The sequence below is a fragment of the Vicia villosa genome, linkage group LG1 (genome assembly GCF_029867415.1).
Source record: "Vicia villosa cultivar HV-30 ecotype Madison, WI linkage group LG1, Vvil1.0, whole genome shotgun sequence".
Classification (NCBI taxonomy): Eukaryota; Viridiplantae; Streptophyta; class Magnoliopsida; order Fabales; family Fabaceae; genus Vicia; species Vicia villosa.
Genome location: NC_081180.1, coordinates 136,471,279 through 136,492,938, shown reverse-complemented (window position 1 = coordinate 136,492,938; position 21,660 = coordinate 136,471,279). Strand labels below are relative to the sequence as shown.

At 30.5% G+C, this 21,660-nt stretch overlaps 1 protein-coding gene across 1 annotated transcript; it reads left to right on the top strand.

Annotated features, from left to right (window-relative positions):
• Positions 1–1,257: 1,257 nt before the first annotated feature.
• LOC131644283 (auxin-induced protein 22B-like) lies at positions 1,258–2,691 on the top strand. Its single transcript, XM_058914742.1, has 3 exons — positions 1,258–1,676; positions 1,771–2,061; positions 2,173–2,691. The coding sequence occupies exons 1-3, from the start codon at positions 1,483–1,485 to the stop codon at positions 2,234–2,236; spliced, it is 549 nt and encodes a 182-aa protein (XP_058770725.1). The 5' UTR covers positions 1,258–1,482; the 3' UTR covers positions 2,237–2,691.
• Positions 2,692–21,660: the final 18,969 nt, after the last annotated feature.

Below are 21,660 nucleotides of genomic sequence, written 5' to 3'. Positions count from 1 at the left end.
AATTTTAAGAAGTCGCTAAATCGGTTACTAAAATAAATCAATTATCGATTTAGAGACCAAAATTTTGTGACCGCCTATTCGATTACGAAAATATATTTATATATACAATTTAATTTAAATAAGAAATTGGAGTCTAAAATTTCGGTCACTAATTTTTTTCTCTTTCTATTTTTAATTATTATTTCCCGTCCATTTTTTAAAGATTTTAGTTCTCTTTTTATTTTTTATTTTTAGTAAAAGTTTCATTTTTTTTATTTTAATAAATAAAATATATATTTATAAAAAAGTCAAGCCATTTTATATTTATATTTGCATAAGAGTGAATTTTACTTTTATTATACAATTTTTATGTGGGCAATCAAATTGCATCATAAAATCAAATTTATATGTGATTTTTAATAATTTGTAGATATTTTTATTTCTTTGTTTTATATATATATATATATATATATATATATATATATATATATATATATATATATATTTAAATATAAAATATAACAATAGATATTAAGTGGTATAATGGTAAAGTCTTATTAAAATATGCGGAGGTCACAAGTTTCATTCCTAGTTATTCCATCTCAACTTTAATTTTATTTTACGAAAAAGAATACTAAAATCGGTCACTAAATTCGTCGCAAAATTTAGTGACTAGCACTTTTTCAATAAAAAGTAATGTCGTTAAATTGATCGCAACATATTTTTAGTAATTGATTTTAAATTTTTTCGATCTTTAATTTAATCACTAAAAACGAATTTTTTTAACAGTAAATGCTTCTAATCACATACATAGTTCATCTCATGAGAGCAAATTAAAAATATTTATATAATACCTCAATCTTTAAATGTAACACTCTCAAATTTCCATGTCCATCAATAATTTTTTTAAGAATCTTTTTTAATTTTAACTTTATCAATTAATTTTTTTACTAATATATCCTTAATTAAAATATATACAAGGCTGCTCAAATTAGAATAACTCCTAAATATTACTAATACATAAATAATATATTTAAAAAAACTTTATATATTTTATTTTTGGTTGAGGAGTTACACCTAAGTTGACATACAATGATGTAAAGAGGCCCCTACTAATAATATAAAAATGAAACCCCACATGGCATAAGCACCTATCACTCTTCACATGCCCATGTTCCCTTTTCTCTTCCTTTAACTCAACTCACCTCATTTCTCTCTTTCAATACCACATCTTCCCCATTCCTGTCCCACCTCTGTCCTCTATTTGTAGGGACATATTGCTTTCAACTTTGTTACTCCTTCTACCGACACCTTTCCTTGTCTTTCTCCATTATTTATTCATCTCTATTCATTCATTCAATACAAACATTATTTAATGCACCTCCCCTTTATCATCATCTTTCTAATATAAAACAACCCTTGCATTCTTGTATTTGCATCTCATCTCACATACATCTTACTTTACTACAAGGCTTTCTTTGCATATTCTGAAATATTAAGAAGATGGAAAACAGTGTTGCATATGTGAATGATCTTAACATGAAGGATACTGAGCTAAGACTAGGACTTCCAGGGACAGAAGAAAATGAGAATGAAAAAACACTTTCTGTTAAAGTTTCCAACAAAAGATCATTGGTTGAAACTTCTAAGGACAGTGCCAGTGGTTCAAAAACATCTGATGCAGCACCTCCTTCTAAGTAAGTTCAATATTCATCATGTTTCTATGTTTATAGAATCTCAAATTTTTGAGTTTTTTTATTGATGATGTTTTTTTTTTTTATGATATTATAGGGCAAAAATAGTGGGGTGGCCACCAATAAGATCTTACAGGAAGAACAGTTTGCAAGAGGCTGATGCTTCTGCTATTTACATAAAAGTGAGTTTGGATGGAGCTCCTTATCTTAGAAAGATTGATTTGAGGATCTATGGAGGTTATGCACAGCTTCTCAAAGCTTTAGAAAACATGTTCAAGTTAACTATTGGTGATTACTCAGAAAAAGAAGGTTATAAAGGATCTGAATATGAACCTACTTATGAAGATAAAGATGGTGATTGGATGTTAGTTGGAGATGTTCCATGGGAGTAAGTCCTTGTTTTCTCTCTATCAATTCTTTTAGTCAATTGAGTATGATTTATCTATAGACTTAATGAAAGAAATCTGACAGAAGAACTATTTTTTTTTTTTTTTTGCAGCATGTTTGTGACATCTTGTAAAAGACTAAGAATCATGAAAGGAACAGAAGCTAGAGGTGTTTGAGAAACAGAAAAAGTTGGTATGAAAAGTGAAGTGTTTTGGTGTGAAGGGTAGAAAAAAACAAACACCTTTCAGCTTGTGTTTTCGGAAAAACTAATGAGTTTTTGAATCTCACTGTGGTGTATGCTGTTATCATGAGCATATCTATCTGAAGTTGTGCTCTAAGGAAGGGAAATGGAAGATACAGTGCAGTTTCTTAGTTTCCTCAAAGATTAATTTCTGGTTAGCATCCAGGGAGAGATGCTGTTTTTTTTTTTCATGTTTCATATGAGAGATCTCAGAGAGGTTTGCTTCAAATGAAAAAGGATAGAAAAGGGTGATATTTTAATTTTTAGTATAGTATTGTTTAATTATCTCCAAGGTTTTTTTTCTTGTATATTTGATACAAGAATACAGTGTAATATATACCAAGTGTTGTACAAATTTGTTTGTTATTGAATGGACTAAAAGTTTAAGCATGTGAACATATCTTTATTTGTTTGGATCATATCATTTTGAGGAGATAAATTTGATTAAAAATAGTGTTTGATAAATAAAGTTATAGTCTATGGAAATGATGTGGAGTGGCCTAGTGGGGGTTAAGGGAAAAAATGATGGAATAATAGACTTCTCAGCAAAATGGATCATTTTGTCAACAAACACCACCACCCCATCATGAAAACCCCATTGCTCCTTTCATGTTCTAACTAGTGGTGAAGGGATTTAGGCTCTGTTTAAAAATATGAACTTAAAGTTTTATAGATTGAGTTTTCATTGGATCTAAAAAACACGCATTAGTGACCATTCGATTAAAATTAAACAATTCAGATTTAAATTTGATATTTTAAATTATAAATAAATATTATTAGTTATATTTAATTGAATTATCTGATTTCAATCGGGCACCATTTAAAAAGAAATGTAATGTGTGAATATGTAGTTTTTTTTTATAAGCAACATTCAATATTAAACGAGTACCGGAGGTATTCGAACCTGTTTATAAAAACCGGGACCGAAATCCAGAAAAGGAAGATTTCCTACCAACTGAAACTTATCCTAGATTTTTCACCGGATTTTTACAAAAATCATAAAAGTTACACTTGGATAAAGAAATATTGCCTAAATTCAACCATTTCCACAATTTAATTTTGATATTCCAAACCAAATCAGATATAGAAGGGCTCTTTTCGTTGAAAATGATCTCGTTCCGATACCTCCAAACGCACCACAACACCGTAATCCAAATACCGTGAGCAGTGTCCTTGCTAATGCCCACCTTTCTCTAATCTCTTTTCCAAACCAGCATGCCTTCACTAACAGAGCCATGAAGATCCACTTCAAAACCCAACCAAGTGCTAATATCAGTCCACACTTGCTTAGAAAAAACACAAGCTTTAAATAGGTGACAAACATCTTCGTCACCCGCAAGACATAAAACACACCTGCTATCAACGTTAACGCCCCTTCTAACCAACAAATTCTTTACAGTTGATATAACATCATAGATTCAATTTCATAGTTTATAACTTGTAAAAAAATTGTTTGATAAATGTCATTTTATTCCCTAATTTATTATCTATTTTTATTGATTTATTAAAAAAAATTATCAGAAAAGTTATTAACAAAAATCTCAAGACAAATAATTTGGATACAACATAGCAAAAGTTGATTTATTTAGCTCATTATACTCACTGAGATAAGGTTCTCTTGTTGGATTAACTAATTTTTAATAAATTAATTCAAATTAGTTGTTTATACTCTTCTTATTGGAGAGTCAAGGACTTTTAAAAATAGTTCACATAAAACAGATTCAGCCCGTTTAAACTAATCCTACCGTCCACCTGTGAGTAAGTGTGGGAATAGGTCAGGCCGACTTACAAGAGCCTATGGCATAGCCTATATAAGGCCATGTCAAGCCAGGCTTATTTAACAAAAAGGTCAGGAGGCTTAGGCTTTTTTTAAAAGCCTATTTAATAAAATAGATCAGACTTAGGCTATTAAAAAAGCCTATGAAGTCTTATAGGCCGGCCTATACTTTCATGTATATTAAAAATAAGCTAAATAGATCCGCCTATATTTGCATGTATATTAGAAAAAATGCTAAATAGGCAAGCCTGTATATGCATATATATATTAGAACAAAGGTTAAATAGGCCGACTTATATATGCATATATAGGATGACTCAAAAGATTTCTTAAATAATATGGATTAATTGAAAACCATATTGAAAAATAGGCTTTTAAATAGGCTTTCAAGCCAGGTCAGGTAAAAAAAAAGAGTCTATTATAGGCCACAGACCTTTCAAGTTTATCGTAGGCTAGACTCAGGCCTTATAAAGTCTAACTTAGCCTAGCCTATTTTCACCCCTACTTGTGAGGGCCTCCATTTAAACCAATCCCACCGTAGAGCCCCGTTTAAGCCAATCTCACCGTCCACCTGTGAGGGCCCGACTGATTCAAGGGAACCAAGCCCACTGTCCACTTGTGAGGGCCCTCGTTTAAACCAATCACACTGTCCACTTGCGAGGGCCCGGCTAATTCAAGGAGACCAATCCCACCGTCCACTTATGAAATCTTAAGAAGCACTCTTAAGACTCAAGTATTAACCACTAGGCCAACGCATGAGAGTTTTCTAAATTTTCTAGAGTAATTTAATAGGACCTAAATTTTTGGCGGTAACATAAACACTACATTATTTATCTATTTAAGCATATTTGATTCATCAATATTAGACCGTTTTAATTTAAAATTGATAGTTAAAAAAATTTGAGTCGTGTTATTGAGATTAAATGGTTAATAGTATCATCTTTTTTTTTTTTTTGATTGGGTTAATAGTATCATCTTAACAACGTGAAATGCGGGAAAAAAAACCGATGATTTAATTTTAATCTAATGAGGTAAATATCGAGACCTTTTTTTTCTTTTGATAACATTTCATTTCTTAACCTGCAAGACATGATCATTTCCTTTCAACTATATGGAGCTTCTTCTAGGGGTCAATCCTAGAAGTGTGAGTATTTAGGAATATTTACTTGTTAACCTATTTTGATTATTTTCACTTTTTTTTTTCTCTTTTCTATTGGCCGTAAAAAAGTTAGTCTTTTCTTACATTCAATGGTTTGGTTCATTTAGTAGTTGCATAATAATGTTATTTTTCTCCGACAATGTTTTTTTGTGTTGAGGAAGTGGTAAACTATCATGTTAATATGACTCAAGTCTCATATTAAAAGTTGTTTTTAGATAAGAACGAATTTTGCAACTTTATAACTTTCCCTTTGTTTCCTATAGTGGACCAAACCATTGGCTGAAATGACTTATATTAATTTTTTTCTTTAAACAAAAGCTAGAAAAAAAAAAAAGACTTAGATTATATTAAAATTAGATATTTAATTACAAAACAACCAATCATAGCACTTATTTCAATTTGAATAAATGAAGTCAAAGCAGCGTATACAGCTCATCTTATTATTATCAACCTACTCCCTTTGTATCAATAATGGTGGCGCCAAATTTAGAAGACCATGGATTAAGTTCATGCATCATTGCATCTTTTTTATTATTGGTTTAATTAATTGATGGAGAATTCATTTTAATAACACATGATGGTCCCTTTTCTGCTCCATATTTTGTGTGGCTCTTCTTTTGCTGTTACAAAGTATCCTATGCTTCTTCTATATATAAATTAAAGTATTCTTTCCCGGAATAAGTGCTAACAAATTGAACTTTATTAGTATAATTTTATCATGTATGTCTGCTCCACTAGATTTAGTTTTTTACTTAAATTAAAAGAGTTTGGCAAAATTAAGGTTGCACCAAAATACCTTTTTGCTAAAATTTTAGCAATTTATTATGATTATATATATTTGTTGTTATGCGTCGGACGCAGAATCCGGTAGAATTGATGTGAATTGTGGTTGTGAATCGCAACGGTGGACTCGAGCTTCCAGTAGGATAGAGGGAGGATTGACCTGTAAGGTTGATACTCTAACGTCCAAGTCAATGTTAGATTAAGGTGAAGTGAATCAAATTTGAATTCAAATTACTTGAGAAATGATGTGTTATCCCTTTATATAATAAGACGATATAATTGTTCGTTAATCTAGATGCGGTGATCTGTCTGATTGATCTTTGGGTTGAGACCATCTATTTTCTTGCCCAAGATGGTGCACATGTCTCTTGCTTGACTCGATGGGTCATTTTGCCTTCTGGCCCATTGTTATTGGACCCTATGGGCGGTCCAAAACAGTTTCTTCCAAGTCCTTTCCCTACTCTAAAGGATGATGGGTTTTTCGTGCTGTACTTCTTTTGTCGATGATTTCTCGGTTTAAGTAAAAATTTGTGATGTGACATCATTGTCATGGGAAACTCGCGCCTTAAATGTGTCTTATACTCTAGATGTCGTTTCATGTGTCTCATCATATAATAACCTTTGAGAACTAGGGTACTTGAGTGTCTTTCTGAGGAAATATGGATCGTTACTAGTTCTTACTTCCTCTCTCTCATTATGATAACACACAACCTTTGGGAATAATTATAAAGCTTCCTTGATCATTACCTTTTGTCCTTTCGTCATTTGTATTTTTGAAACACGTTATCTTCTTGACTAGTGGAAATGGCCCCCACCATGCATCGAAAAACAAAGAAAGATACTTTAGATGCTTAGGCAAATCCTAAAATTTTGGCAACCACTTCGATTTTCGCTCGCAAAGTAACCTCAAAAGGGCTTTCCTTGAAGCGGGTCCCTCATTTGACTAGGGTATACTGATCTCAATGGAAGATAAAAAGATATGCAGCGAATATGATGGGTGTGCCATCCCTTTTTACGAGTGCACATTTTTCAACTTTGGGTCTTCAATTGTCTTTCAATGATTTCAAAGTTAAGGTTTTGAACCATCTGATGATTGCTCATTTGTAGTTGAATCCTGTGAGTTGGACTTTCATCAAAGTTTTCTAATACTGGTGAGATTATCGGGGAGGAAAGCCATCGTTGTCTCTCTTCTTCCACCTTTTCAAAGGTGCAACGTAGTTACGTAGTGCACCGAATCGTGCATAAGTTCATAGTCTAATTTCATTGATGTAGGTTACCCTCTACTTCGAGTTGTATTCGGACGATGTGAAAAACTTCAAAGATCTATTATTTTTAGTTATTCCTTTCCACGAAGAGTCTCATGAAAGATTTGTGTCGTTGAGACTGAACCGAAATACTTATGTACAAATTTATTTCATAAGTTCTAGAGCCATGGTAATTTTTTAACGGGGAACGAGTCATATGTCTACATGGAGGAACATTTCTCCCAGGAGGAGCTTTACTTAATGAAACGGTTAGTCATTTCCTTCAAAGAGTTGAGTTACGTTAGATGTCTCGTTCTGCGAGATGAAGCATCAAGGAAACATTCAAAGCAGCTCATCAAAACCCATTTTTTATGGACACTAACAATGAAGAGGAGAGGAAGGTCATTTTTGGTAAGTTTCAAGTATCTCTATCTTTCTAAGTTTATCATCTCTATCTTTCGAAGGAGGATTGCATTCACCTTGCCAATCTAACAGATGACACTCTCGAGGAGGAATTATCAAATTTGGCGTGTTTTACCTATCGATCATCTTTTATTTTAGTTAATGGTGGCACTGGTCGTAGGGAGGTTTTTATGATTGATCAGCTTGTAAGAAAAGACAATTGTTGCAGGGAAGTGTTTGTGATCTCAAACTTTAGCGTGACATGTACCTGCAAGAAGTAAAGAGGGCTTATATTTATCTTCCAGAGATAAGTGCTCCTTTGAGCACAATTCTCAGGTTCTTTAGTCAGTCAAGTAAAGTTAGTGACATGAGAAGTAGCGGAGAAATATATGTGAAGAAGGTGTTTTTCATCTATCTTAACTTAGTTTTGATGAAGGCAAAAATTTATCAATAAAAAAAGATCAAAGAAAAAAAAAGAATGAAATTAAGTATCAAGATTTCATAAACTTTAAAAATTAAAAAATTGAAAATTTCATTTATGTATATATGTTAGGTGCTCAACACATTTTCATCTAAATTATTCCTAACAATTTTTAGAATGTTTAGATGTTATCTCCGTTATGAAGTGGTAGCTATGCTATAATTGTTATTTGTAGGTAATGTGGATAGAATTTTATCATTTTGATGTTGGACTCTAGCCACTTATTGTTGTATTAGATTAGAATATCCTTATATTCTCTTTAATACATTTTCTTTCTTATAAAAAAAGCTAAATAATGTAAGAAAGATTATAAATAACCGAAACGATAAAATTATGAAAGAAAAATCAATCTATATAAAAACTATATTTAAATAAAATAAAAGGAAGAATTAATAATGAGAGTAATTTTTAAAAATAAAAATTTACCCGTATGAATATATGGAAGAAGATAAAAGAACTAATGAGACTTAAAATATAAATAAAAGAATAAGCATGGCTTTGAGGACTTTGGTATCATAATCCAGTCCTAGCAATTATCATTATTGTGTTGTATTCATTGAAACTTTTTTTTTTTTTACCTTAGTCACTTTTTGACATAATAATGAAATTATGGTATAAAAAGACATAATGTAATGCTCCTTAGATATAGATCATAATATATTTCTTATCACAATCCCCAAAATAAAGATAGAGTAGAAAATAAGAAAGAGTAACATATTAAAAATTCTCGTCTAAAAAAAACATATATAAACTTAAAGTAACCGAATTTATTCTTACAAACATATGAAAATAATATTCACTTTTTTTATCTCTGCAGTCCTATACACAGTCCTATACACGCTTGCAAATAGAGGTGGAAATAGGTCATGTCGTTAACAGGGGCCTACGGGCTAGCCTATATAGGCTTAGACCAGGCCACAAATTATTTTTAAATAGAAAAGGCATAGGCTTTTTTAGAAGCCTATGTAGTTAGAAAGGCTAGGCCTCAGGCCCTAAAAGAAGCCTTTTAAGTCCATCAGGCCGGCCTATTAAATAAATATGAATAATTTTTTATTATCATTATGTTATGTTTTATACTTTGAATTAAAATACATAAATAAAATTTGGTTATCTTGAAAAACTTGTGAAAATAAGATGAAAACATCTGATGAACATTGTTTTCATAAGTTCTCTTAAACAAATAGTCTTCTAAAACTTATGCTAAGAGATAAGTTAAAATAAGTCAATGCAAACAAATTTTTAGTCTCTTGATCTTTTAGTTAGTTAGTCTATTTAAACATTATTTTAATTGCTTATATACAAATGTCTAAAACAAATAGGCTTTTATATAGGCTAACGGGTTAACCAGGCCTTCGAAAAGGTCAGGCTCAGGCCTAAAAAATAAGCCTACGACAGACCACAGGCCAGGCTTAGGCTTCCTTTTTTTTGACAGGCCAGACTTAGGCTTGGCAAAGCCTAGCTCGGCCCAGCCTAGTTCCACCCCTACTTGCAAAGCATATTTTTATAATTTTAGAGTTTTGCAATAAACTTTTATAAAAAAATAAATAAATATATTTAAGAAAAACAAAAGACACAAAAGAGGGAGGACTAGACCAAGACCCTCTCAGAAATTAATAAAGCCATAATTTGAGAGTCCTAATTTATTGTGGACAAGAAGGGGTATAAGAGCCCTCGAGTCAGAGGCAAAGAAGAATAGAAAGCCAAAGAAGCTAGCAAATCCGTACACTGGTTCCCTTCTCTTAAAATATAAGTAATATGGAATTTTAGGTGTCTAATTTTGACTACACAATTAAGCCAAAGGGATCTAATGCTCCAAGGAACAACCTTAGGATCCTGAATAGCCAACAAAACAAAAGAATATGTTTCAAGCCAAATACTATTCCAACCGAATTTAGAGGTAAAATCAATGGCTTTAATAACCCCAAAAAGCTCAGCTTGGATTGAAGCAGTCAAGCTTATCAGCAAACCCAAAAACAAAGTCACCTAAAAGGATTTCTGAACAAACCTTCACAAGAAGCCAAATCTGTAGGCAAAGAGCCGTCCATGTTACACTTTAACCAACCATCAACCAAATTCCTCCAGATGACTTCGAGGATTCTCGGATCTTTAGGCGGATGCAACTTAACATTGAAGGTTTTAATGATAGTGAACTAATGGATAAAGGAGTTGGTCATCTTTGAAGTAATATTTCCTATGAAAGTCACTTCGCAGAGATTTTGGTCGAGAACCCTCTTCCAATGTGTGGTTCTATTGTTGAATCTGACATGATTGCAGGTCATCCAGATGCTATTAGTAATTTGCACGATGGAATCCTGGATGATAGTGTTGCACTGAGGACTCCAATTCTAGTCACAAATATCCAGAATATTAACAACGTTAGACACAAAAGGGATCTTGATCATATTAAAAAACCAGGGCCAGAAATGCAAAGCAAAAGCAAAATAAGAGAAACATTACTACAAAAAACACATCTAACATCAGACGCGAAATGTGTTTGACCTCGGCTACGGAAGCGAGGTAACGAAGCGCGTCATGAAAAGCTAGTCCTTATCACCTCGCTTATTAAAACTTCTAGGGGTAAAGTTAACTGCACATGAGTTTGATTCCCAGCATTAGCATTTTTTATTATTTTTATAACTGAATGGCGCGCCCAATATTAACAATCGGTATTTTGAAGAACCGGGGTAATAAATCGATATTCTTAAAAAGGGAACAACTACAACAAGAAGAACAACGGTAATGGAGAACAACAACAAGAAGAAGAAGATAAAAAGAACAGTAATAGAGAACAACAACAACAAACAAACAAAACAACATTAATGGAGAACAACAAGAACAACAGTAATGAGAACCACAACAACAACAATAAGAAGAACAACAAGAACAAGAATAACATCAATGACACAATTCCATTAGGAACTAAACAACCTACAATGTACAAATCATTATATCAAATTATGCGTAAGAAGGAGTGGAAGGAATATCAAAGAAGAGAAAAAGAAATTTGAAAATACAAAGAGCTATAATCATTCAACAACTCGAGGTAGTTAGTCAACAATAAGATCTTTCTAACTTCTAAGATAAGAAAATGTGAAGAATTAAAGAAACAATAATTAGAAGGAAACTTGACATGCGTAAACATTTTTGGATTTTAAACTTTCAAAAATTAGAGAAGACAAAGAATCAGAAGAATCAATATAAAAGAGAAATAACTTTATCCAGATAAATCATAGAAGAGGAAGAATCAAAATGAGTACTTCTGTTGAAGCTTTATCCAAATAAATCAAAGAAGAGGAAGAACCAAAACAAAAAATAAGTACTTCATCTAATGCTGAGACAACATAAATTGTTGTGGATGTAGAGGTCCAAGTCGTTGAAAGAGACCCTGCTACCGAACCTTTGAGACCCCGAATAGCTCTCAGGAAGAGGAAATCAAGAAGAAGAAAGGTAAAAAGGTCAGCCAACATCGATTTTGATGATGATGATGATGAAGAATAAGCAAATTATACTTGGTAAAACTTTCTCTTAGCCAGAGGATTTAAATATGATTGAAAAATGACCTTTTTAAAATTTTATTTAATGAAAGTTTTATTCTATGGTTTCTTATCTATCGACTTAAGGTTACAGCTAATTTAGAGTTTTCATTATATGATTTTATACACACTGATCCACCAGCTTTCATCCTAGGGTTATATGCTATTAAATTTGAATAAAACCATAACACAGTTGCAACAAAATAAAAATAAAGGAAATGTTTCATACACAAAATCTAAAACATAAAAATTATAACTTACAGTAAGCTATCTGGTTGTCTTTCTCATATTCATTGATTCTTGAGGCAGTTTGTACGTTAACCATCCAAAACACCAAAACCAAAACCTAAGACAACCCAAAGTAATTATTCTCAACAACAATAACAACAGCAACAATTGTAATGGATAACAATAACAACAAGAACAACAGTAATGGAGAACAACAACAATAATAACATACCGCGGAGAAGAGTTTTTAGATTAATGGTGAGAGAGTTTTTTCGTTCCCTATGACTCTTTGGAGAAGAAGTGCTCTTTCGTTGGCTAGAGAATTAGTGTTCTTTCGTTAGGGCTTGAAAATTGATTTAGGTAGACACTTCGGAAATTAAAAAGATAAAGAGTATTTATCTCAGTTAATCTAAAAAATTGAGGTAATATAGCCGACCTAAAATCTACAAAAAATTAAGGCGCCTTTTTGGTTGGAAAAAGAATAAAAAATTAGGGAGTTTTTATCTCGGTTTTATAGAAAACCGAGGTAACATATTTGTCTTAAAATATAAAAAAATAAAGACGCCTTTTTGGTTCCATATAAAACATTAAATAAAAAGAGCTAGGAATTGAACCTCAAACGCTGAGCATATATTTATGTCTGTTTTATTTAAATACGAGGTAGCTGATTTATTATTATTATTTAAATAAAATAAGGCGCTTCAGTCACATGTACCCGCGGTTTTTATCGTACGTGGTGAAAACTTTGTCATAAAAAGCGTTATTTATTATAGTGAAAAGGTGTTCCGAGGATTCCTCATGAGACTTGCACAAAATGCACATAGAGGGTAATTGACACCCCTGCAACCAGAGATTATCATCAATAGGCAACCGGTAATAAAGCACCCTCCAAACTATGTAAGCTTTGGAAGGAGGAATATCAATATTCCAAATATGCTTAGACTAAGAAATAGAAGAAGAGCTATCAGATAAACTTGTTTTTTTTTTAAGTTGGGCATCTTCTACGTGCAACTGTAAAGACTAATTTCTCAAATTGAGTAAGACCATAATGAGTGGGAAAGCACTTCCTCAAGAGAATTTAGCACTGTTGCATGCTTAGGGTCGGCCCTGAACTCAGAACCTCTAGTTAAACAGAAAGAGATACCTTACTATCTCATCCAAATAATAAATTTTTTTAATACAATTTGTCAACAAATAATAAGATTTTTTTAATTTTTATTAAAAAGACAAAATTGTGCTCCTCTTTTTTAATATAACCAATATAATTTCATTAATCATGTGTATCAATTGAATATTATTCAAATAAGAATGTATGATAAGCGGACAACAAATTACGTCATTAATTTTGTTTAAATGAAAAATCAATATTTTTGAAACAATATTTATAGATTTAAGAGACACAATTTTGTTATGCATCAACTTTTGAATTATTTGTAAAGGATTCAACGACTTTGGTGTTAGGAAGCTAAAAGAGTCACATAAATTATATAAAAATTTGTTGATTATTAAAATTCGTTTTATGTTTGATCACTTTGCTTGAAGCGGCTTTGAGACATCTTTGTCCCATTGTAAAATCTTTTATCCTCAATTTCACAAAAGGAAAAATCTCAATCAATTATACATATGCATATTTTTCTCCTACCCACTCGTACAATAAAATATCTCTGTTGACTTAAGTGTCGATCTTCTCTCTTGTAAGTTGGTCAAAATGTTCAAAGGTATATTCTTTTCACTGATATTTTCATTCACCTAAATAAAATATCAAAAAGAACATCTCTAACAAATTCATGTAGGCATTTGAAGCTTGGAAGATCCTTACAATGAATTGTATGCTCCCCAGTAAAAATAATCGGATCATGAGGCGGCAAACAAGGAAAATCTTATCAATAAAAATATAATCGAATCAAGAGGCGAACCTATGGATAACGCAGTTTCTACTAGTCACATGTGTTGACGTAGCCCATCAATAGAAATAGTTAGAAGAAAATCCTTAGCACGCATTTCTTGCAAACATCCAAAAACTTTTTTATGTCTTGTCGTCCTTTCAAACTTAAATTTTATATCTTAAACAATTTCACTAAGAAAAGGCACTTGCCAAAACATATTGGGCTTTAGGAGGGACATTATCTTTGCAAGTAAAACTGCTAAGGTCAAAAATCAAAATCGTAACACTAAGATTATCCAAAACTCTATCAAAATGAGAGTCCATGCCATATACTTTTCTCTCTCAATATATGATTTTGTAACATTCAAGATTAGGTCTTATAAGCCACAAAAGCATATGAGGCAGTCTCTATAGTTGAGTACAAATCCAACCCCTTAATCCTAATAGGTAACAAAGGCATCTTCTATTGAAAGCCACCGACGGAAGGACGTCCACCAACCACAATGTCTTTGACCGTCCCTCACAACTCTTATGAAAAATCGTTGTCTCCTCCATGTGAATTGGTTGACACTTCCTCAGGTAAAAAAAAAGTTTGACAATACTCATGCAGGTAAAGCCGTCAAAATGACTAGCACATATATAGGTCGGCTCGAAAAGTTTGATAAAATATATAAAGCTCAAACTTTAAAATTAGAGTCTAAATTTTGTAAGGTTTTTTTAGTCCGACCATAAAAAGTGCTACCCATTAGGATTAGCTTGTATGAGCCTCAGGTAGCTCATTTGCCCCATATAACTAAAAGTTCTAAAAATTATATTAATATTTGTTGTGAAAAGGATGCCTCGATGAACAAAGTATAAATTGTTTCTTTGTGATCAAGAAACACACAAGGGTAGAAAAGATGATAAAGCAAGAAGAACAACAAGGATTGGTTATAACTGCTAATTATAACTGCTATTCTTTCCTTTCTCTTTAAAACAAGATTACAAGTTACAAGAATAACAAATAACTCTCTCACCCTAAATTAGGATTTGCAGTATGCAATGATGAGAGACTAGTATGCTATTTATAATAAAATCTAACATACTAAACTAATGGGCTTTTTCACAAATACCCATTACAAGCCAACTTACGGTACAAGCTAACTTAAACAATTAGACATAACAAACGGGGCCAATTCGAAATACTAACTACCCTAGCATTTCAACACCCACATACTAGAACACACTTCGACTATAGTATGTAGGTCTTCGACACAATCATTGTCGAACCAGAAGCTACCCTTCAAAACACTAGAGTTCGATCCAATTCTCACAATGTCTATGTTGTTTCATTTAAAAATCACAATTGAGTTGTTACACTTCAATTATCTCTTATATATTATCCTCAATTTTTTATCTTTAATATTTTATATTTATATAATAAAATTAATATTTAATGATTTAAAATCTTATTTAAATTTTTTTATATTATATTAATGGGTTAATACTATTTTTCACCCCTGTAATATAGGCGAAATTCGCTTTACTCCCCTGATAATATATTTTTTTTCGTTTCCCCTGTAATATTTTTTTGTTTGGATTACCCCCCTAAGCGTGTAATTTAAACACCAAATCTGGGGGAAAAATCAAACAAAAAAATATTACAGGGGGTAAACTTTACACTAAGGGGGCAAAAGACATAGTATTTTTATATTTCAAGGGGGTGTTCGGAAAAAAAAAATACAGGAGGAAAAAGCGAATTTCGCCTATATTACAGGGGGTTTTATATATTTAACCCTAAATTAATTTATGTTTTGTTGGATATTTATGTCTTATTTTGAAAAATATTAAACTTGTATTGTGTTTAACAATATGTTAGATTATTCTTTTAAAAATGTATCATATTCAAAGTAATCAATTTTATATAATAAATATTATAGATTTTTTATTTTTTATAAAAAAATAATACATATTTTTTTGAATTGATTAGGACTAAATTTGAATAATATATTTTAAATTTATATTTTAATTTAGCTTTAAGTATTCTGAAGTTCGCCAGTGCTGACTTGCTTAGAATTGGATGTAGATGCAGATCGAAGTAAGATAAATGCATTAAGTAAAAAATTGATTTTAAAGCAAATTAAATTTATATTAAATATAAAACTTATAAAACCATTATTACATATATAAATTACACACTAGTAGCTTTTATAAACACAAATTTGCCTTTATAAATTATATATATATATATATATATATATATATATATATATATATATATATATATATATATATATATATATATATATATATATATATATATATATATATATATATATATATATATATATATATATATATATATATATATATATATATATATATATATATATATATATATATATATATATGAGAATGTGAGAATGAGAGAATGAATCTGAACCATTGGATTTTAAAATAAATGGTGGAGATTATGAGTGAATCTTTTTTTTCTCTCTCCTGTATCTTGAAATAAATGAAGTATGAGAGAGAGAAAAAAGATTCACTCATAATCTCCACCATTTATTTTAAAATCCAATGGTTCGGATTCATTCTCACATTCTCATATAAATATGTCATTCTCATATGATATGCCCTATATATATATATATATATATATATATATATATATATATATATATATATATATATATATATATATATATATATATGGACGTAACAAATGAGAACTTTGGCTATAATGAAGATTGAGAACTTTTAACAATAACCATTGGATTTGAATTAATGGCTCAGATTTACCTCATATTTTAAATACATATTACATAAATATTTTGTTCACTTAACTATTAATTAAATATTTTAAAATATGAGGTAAATCTGAGCCATTAATTCAAATCCAGTAGTTATTATTAAAAGTTCGATGTTCTCATTACAGCCAAAGTTCTCATTTGATATATATATATATATATATATATATATATATATATATATATATATATATATATATATATATATATATTTGTTTTGTCAGCATCATTGATTCAAATCAGGAACATACCTGACTTCAGTCAACAACCTTATTGACTCATCATGGAGTTTGAACCTCACAGATCCAACACCTGTAATCTTGCAAGCCTTGTTGTTTCCCAGCAATACTGATCCACCATCTTGATCACATAATTCCTCGAACAAGTCTTTGTTTGGAGTCATGTGCCAAGTGCAACCTGAATCCATAATTCACTCTCTTCTCGAGTCACTGCTTGAAACCACAAGAACATCAGATTATTCGAAATCATCTTGAACAATGGCGGCATTGCCATTATCCTTACCTCCATGATCTTTCAGACGTTCAGGGCACACCTTTCTTGTGTGACCCTCTTTCTTACAATGATAGCATCGAATGCCAGATGCTTCGCCACTATAAGACTTTGACAGGCTTTTGCCTTTCTTCTTGTCAAACTTACCATCCTTTCGTAAGAGTTTTCCTTTAACGGCCAAACCTTCGCCAACAGTCGAAGGTTTATGCTCCTTTCGTTCATTCAGGTCCTTTGAAAATAGGGCTGATTGAACTTCTTCAAAGGTCAGGGACTCCCTTCCATACAGTAGAGTTTCTTTGAAGTGAGCATGTGATCGAGGCAAAGAACACAATAGTAACAACGCTTGATCTTTATCATTGATCTTCACATCAATATTTTCAAGATCAAGAATCATCTTGTTGAACATATCCAACTGCTTAGCCAACACTTTGTCTTCAATCATCTTGAATGAATACAAAGCTTGCTTCTAGTAGAGTCGATTTACCACCGATTTGGTCATATACAAACTTTCAAGTTTCGCCCATAACCCTGATGTCGTCGTCTCCTTTGATACCTGTCTGAGAACCTTATCACCAAGGCTCAACAAAATTGCGTTGTGTGCCTTCTCAATCATAGTCGTCTTCTCCGCTGCCGTTAATGCGGCATTCATGGCTGCCTCTCCCTTCAACGCTTCCAAACAACCCTACTGAACCAGTAGGGCTTTCATCTTCAAGCGCCACAGACCGAAATCATTCACTCCGGTAAATTTTTCAATCTCATACTTTGTTGACGGCATCTTCTCCACGCTCACCGCACCAATTTGTTGTGAAAAACGATGTCAAGAACAAAATATAAAAGGGAATTAGGGGAGATAAGGAGAACACAAGAATTGGTTATAATGGCTATTCTTTTACTTTCTCTTAAAACAAGATTACAAGATTACAAGTTTACAAGAATAACAAATAACCTCTCTCACCCTAAATTAGGATTTGCAGCTTAGCAATGATGAGAGACTAGTATGCTATTTATAATAAAACCTAACATACTAACTAATGGGCTTTTTCCACAAGGCTCATTACACAAGTCAACTTAATAAACAAGCTAACTTAACAAATTAGGATTTAAACACTAAAACCTAATTTAACATGCTAACAACGCTAGCATCTTCGACACAAGCATGTGAACAACCTTCGACTTCATGCTTAATCCTATCGAACCAAGAAACTACCCTTCGACCATACTAGAGTTCGATCCAATATCTCACAACTTCAATTATCTTTTATATTATCCTCAATTTTCTATCTTTAACATTTTATATTTATATAATCAAATTAATATTTAATGATTTAAAATCTTATTTTAAATTTTTTTTATATTATATTAATTTATGTTATGTTGGATATTTATGTGTTATTTTGAAAAATATTAAACTTGTATTGTGTTTAACAATATGTTAGATTATTCTTTTAAAAATATATATAAAAATGAATCATATTCAAAGTAATCAATTTTATATAATAAATATTATAGTTTTTTTATAAAAAAATAATAAATATCTTTTTGAATTGATTAGGGCTAAATTCGGAGAATATATTTTAAACTCATATTTTAATTTAGCTCTAAATATTTTGAAGTTCGCCAGAGCCGACTTTTTTAGAATTGGATGCAGATGCAGATCGAAGTAAGACAAATGCATTAAGTAAAAGAGCAATTCTTGCATGGACACGACCCTAAATCCACATTTTTAGGCACAACCAATAAGAAAGAATCTTTTTTAAATTTATTTTAATTTTAATTTTGTTTTTAATTGGATTCATGGGGTGGTTGAGATTATGAAGGAGAGAGAAAAATCAGTATTTATTTTTTTAATTAATTAAAATTCTGTGATTGGTTGTGTGTAAAACAATTTCTTAGGTTTGTGTCTACCTAAGAATTTTCCTAAGTAAAAATTGATTTTAAAGCAAATTACATTTATATTAAATATAAATCATTATTACATATATAAATTTACACACTAGTAGTTTTTATAAACACAAATTTGCCTTTCTAAAGGTGTGTGGTTCTTCTTAATCAAGCCTTGGATTCGATCCAATGCAATTTCTGACTAAAAACCAAAAATAATATACCTTTATATAAAATTTTCTTTCCAGAATACAATACAATATTTTCTGTTTTTGGTAAAATTTACTTTTTTTCTCTTCGCTACTGTACTCTCTGTAGTCTGTTTATTTTAATCAGATGCCTTTGAGAATATGTAGTCTAAAGTTCGGCCATCATGAGACTACAAATTAAATTAATAATATTTATTTTCTGAAAAAATCTTTTCGATCAATGAGAAAATCTATTAAATGACTAAACAATGCTTTGTCTAATATTTATTTTATTATTCCAATAAAAATCCTAGGCATGACATGAAAGTGCATCACTTTCAGATTGTGTTCGTGCTTGCTTTTTTTCACCACTTTCATAAAATGCTCATTGTTATCTATATTAGCTTCTTTTGAGGAAAATCTTCAATAATTTACGTGATTAATTAAATTACTCGTAACATAACTTCAGTTTAATGGCAATATTCTCTGTTTAGCAACAGACCACTTGTGTCATCATATAATAAAATATATAAATATAGTTTTCTGCTACATATTAAATAACTTTAATACCTTAATAAAATGAGAAAAGGGGTGATGCACTGACAGTGTAAAAAAGTTTTACACTGTCAACCAATCACGACCTTGTTAAGCACCAAATCATACTTTAAATCTTAAATTACTGATATGATGTGGCAGAATAAAATATTTTTATTGGATGACAGTGTAAAATTTTTTTACACTGTCAGTGCACTACCTTTTAACTCTAATAAAATACATAAGAGACATAGACAATAATATAAAATAATGGTGCTATGAATCTAGCTAATTACTGTAACAAGTTTAGATCCTTTTCTCCGGCAAAGTTTAAGGAAAAGATAAAAACGATATTATTTTACTGACATAACAGAAACTGTCTTCACTGTTGCACAATGTATAGCAGGAAACCGTGAGATTTATTAGGGCACAAGTAAAGAAAAATAATTGTTGCAGACATTATACTGTGATGTTTTGAAATGCTGTGTTGACCAAATTAAGAAATGGTGTTTATACGATTACGCGAAAAGGAACATATGCTCCCACTTTGAATGTCAGAAAAGTTGTTATATTAAGGGTGATATTTTTTAAAAAATATTTATGTAACTAACACAAAATTTTAAGGTGAATGTGATAGTGATATATAGCATACATTTATATACTCAGCATTATGAAAGTATTATACTGACAGTTTTTTTTTCCTATCCCTAGATGAATGAGTTGAACTTAGCCGTTTTGATTAAAAAGCTAGGGTCGCTTTGAGGTAAAGGGAACATTATGGTGTTTCCATATTTGGTAGTACTTGTTCACTTTAGTCCCCCATTCAATGAATCAACAAAAGTAAAAAAAATAAACAAATAAAAAATTCTTGAAACAATATTTCATCTTTCATTTTGAACTAATAAGAAACTTGTACGTACCCACGGAACTAGGTCTATGATGGAATGTGCTTATGAACGCGCAATTGTTTTTTCAGATTGAAAGAAATAAATGTTATTGTCGCATGAAATAATTTCTTAAAATCATTCATGATTATATTCCATATTTTATATTTGGTTAAATATGAGAATTGTAATGCTATCAAAAACATGTAAAATAGTTTGAATCAACAATATATTTTTTTCGTATATAAATATTATTTTTGTTTTGGCACTATTTACAACAACAAAAATATTGAAATCAATAGTAAATTTGTTCTAATTATTATTTAATATTTTGATCAGTAAATTCGTGTTCTCATTATTAGTCAATATTTTGATTAATGACTTCATGTTTCCGTTATTATTTAATATTTTGACCAGTAACTGTTCCCGTTATTATTTAATATTTTAGTAAGTAATTTTATGTTTTTGTTATTATTCAATAGTTAAATCAATAACTTCATGTTCCCGTTAATATTCAATATTTTGATCAGTAACTTCATGTTCTCGTTATTATTCAATATTTTGATCAGTGACTTCATATTTCCGTTATTATTCAATATTTTGATCAGTAACTTCATGTTCTCATTATTATTCAATATTATGATCAAGAATTTCATGTTTTCGTCATTATTCAATATTTAGATAGTAACTTCATGTTCCCGTTAATATTCAATATTTTGATTAGTAACTTCATGTTCTCGTTATTAATATTCAATATTTTGATCAGTGACTTCATGTTCTCGTTATTATTCAATATTTTGATGAGTAAATTCATATTTCTGTTATTATTTAATATTTTGATTAGTAATTTCATGTTCTCGTTTGTATTCAATACTTTGATCAAAAACTTCATGTTTCTATTATAATTGTTTTAATTTGGTGTTTTAAAAGAAAGAAATTATGATTTGTCAAAATTTATTTTCTATAGCTGACCAACATCATCAAAAATATTAATAACAAAAATTTTAAATTGACAAATAAAAATCATATAAAACATATAAAATTTTTGATAATAACAATTCAATTTTATATTACATTAAATTAT

Coding starts and splice junctions, on each gene's coding strand:
- LOC131644283 (XM_058914742.1), top strand. CDS start 1,483: ATGGAAAACAGTGTTGCATATGTGAATGATCTTAACATGAAGGATACT. Junction 1,677..1,770: donor GATGCAGCACCTCCTTCTAA/GTAAGTTCAATA, acceptor ATGATATTATAG/GGCAAAAATAGTGGGGTGGC. Junction 2,062..2,172: donor GTTGGAGATGTTCCATGGGA/GTAAGTCCTTGT, acceptor TTTTTTTTGCAG/CATGTTTGTGACATCTTGTA.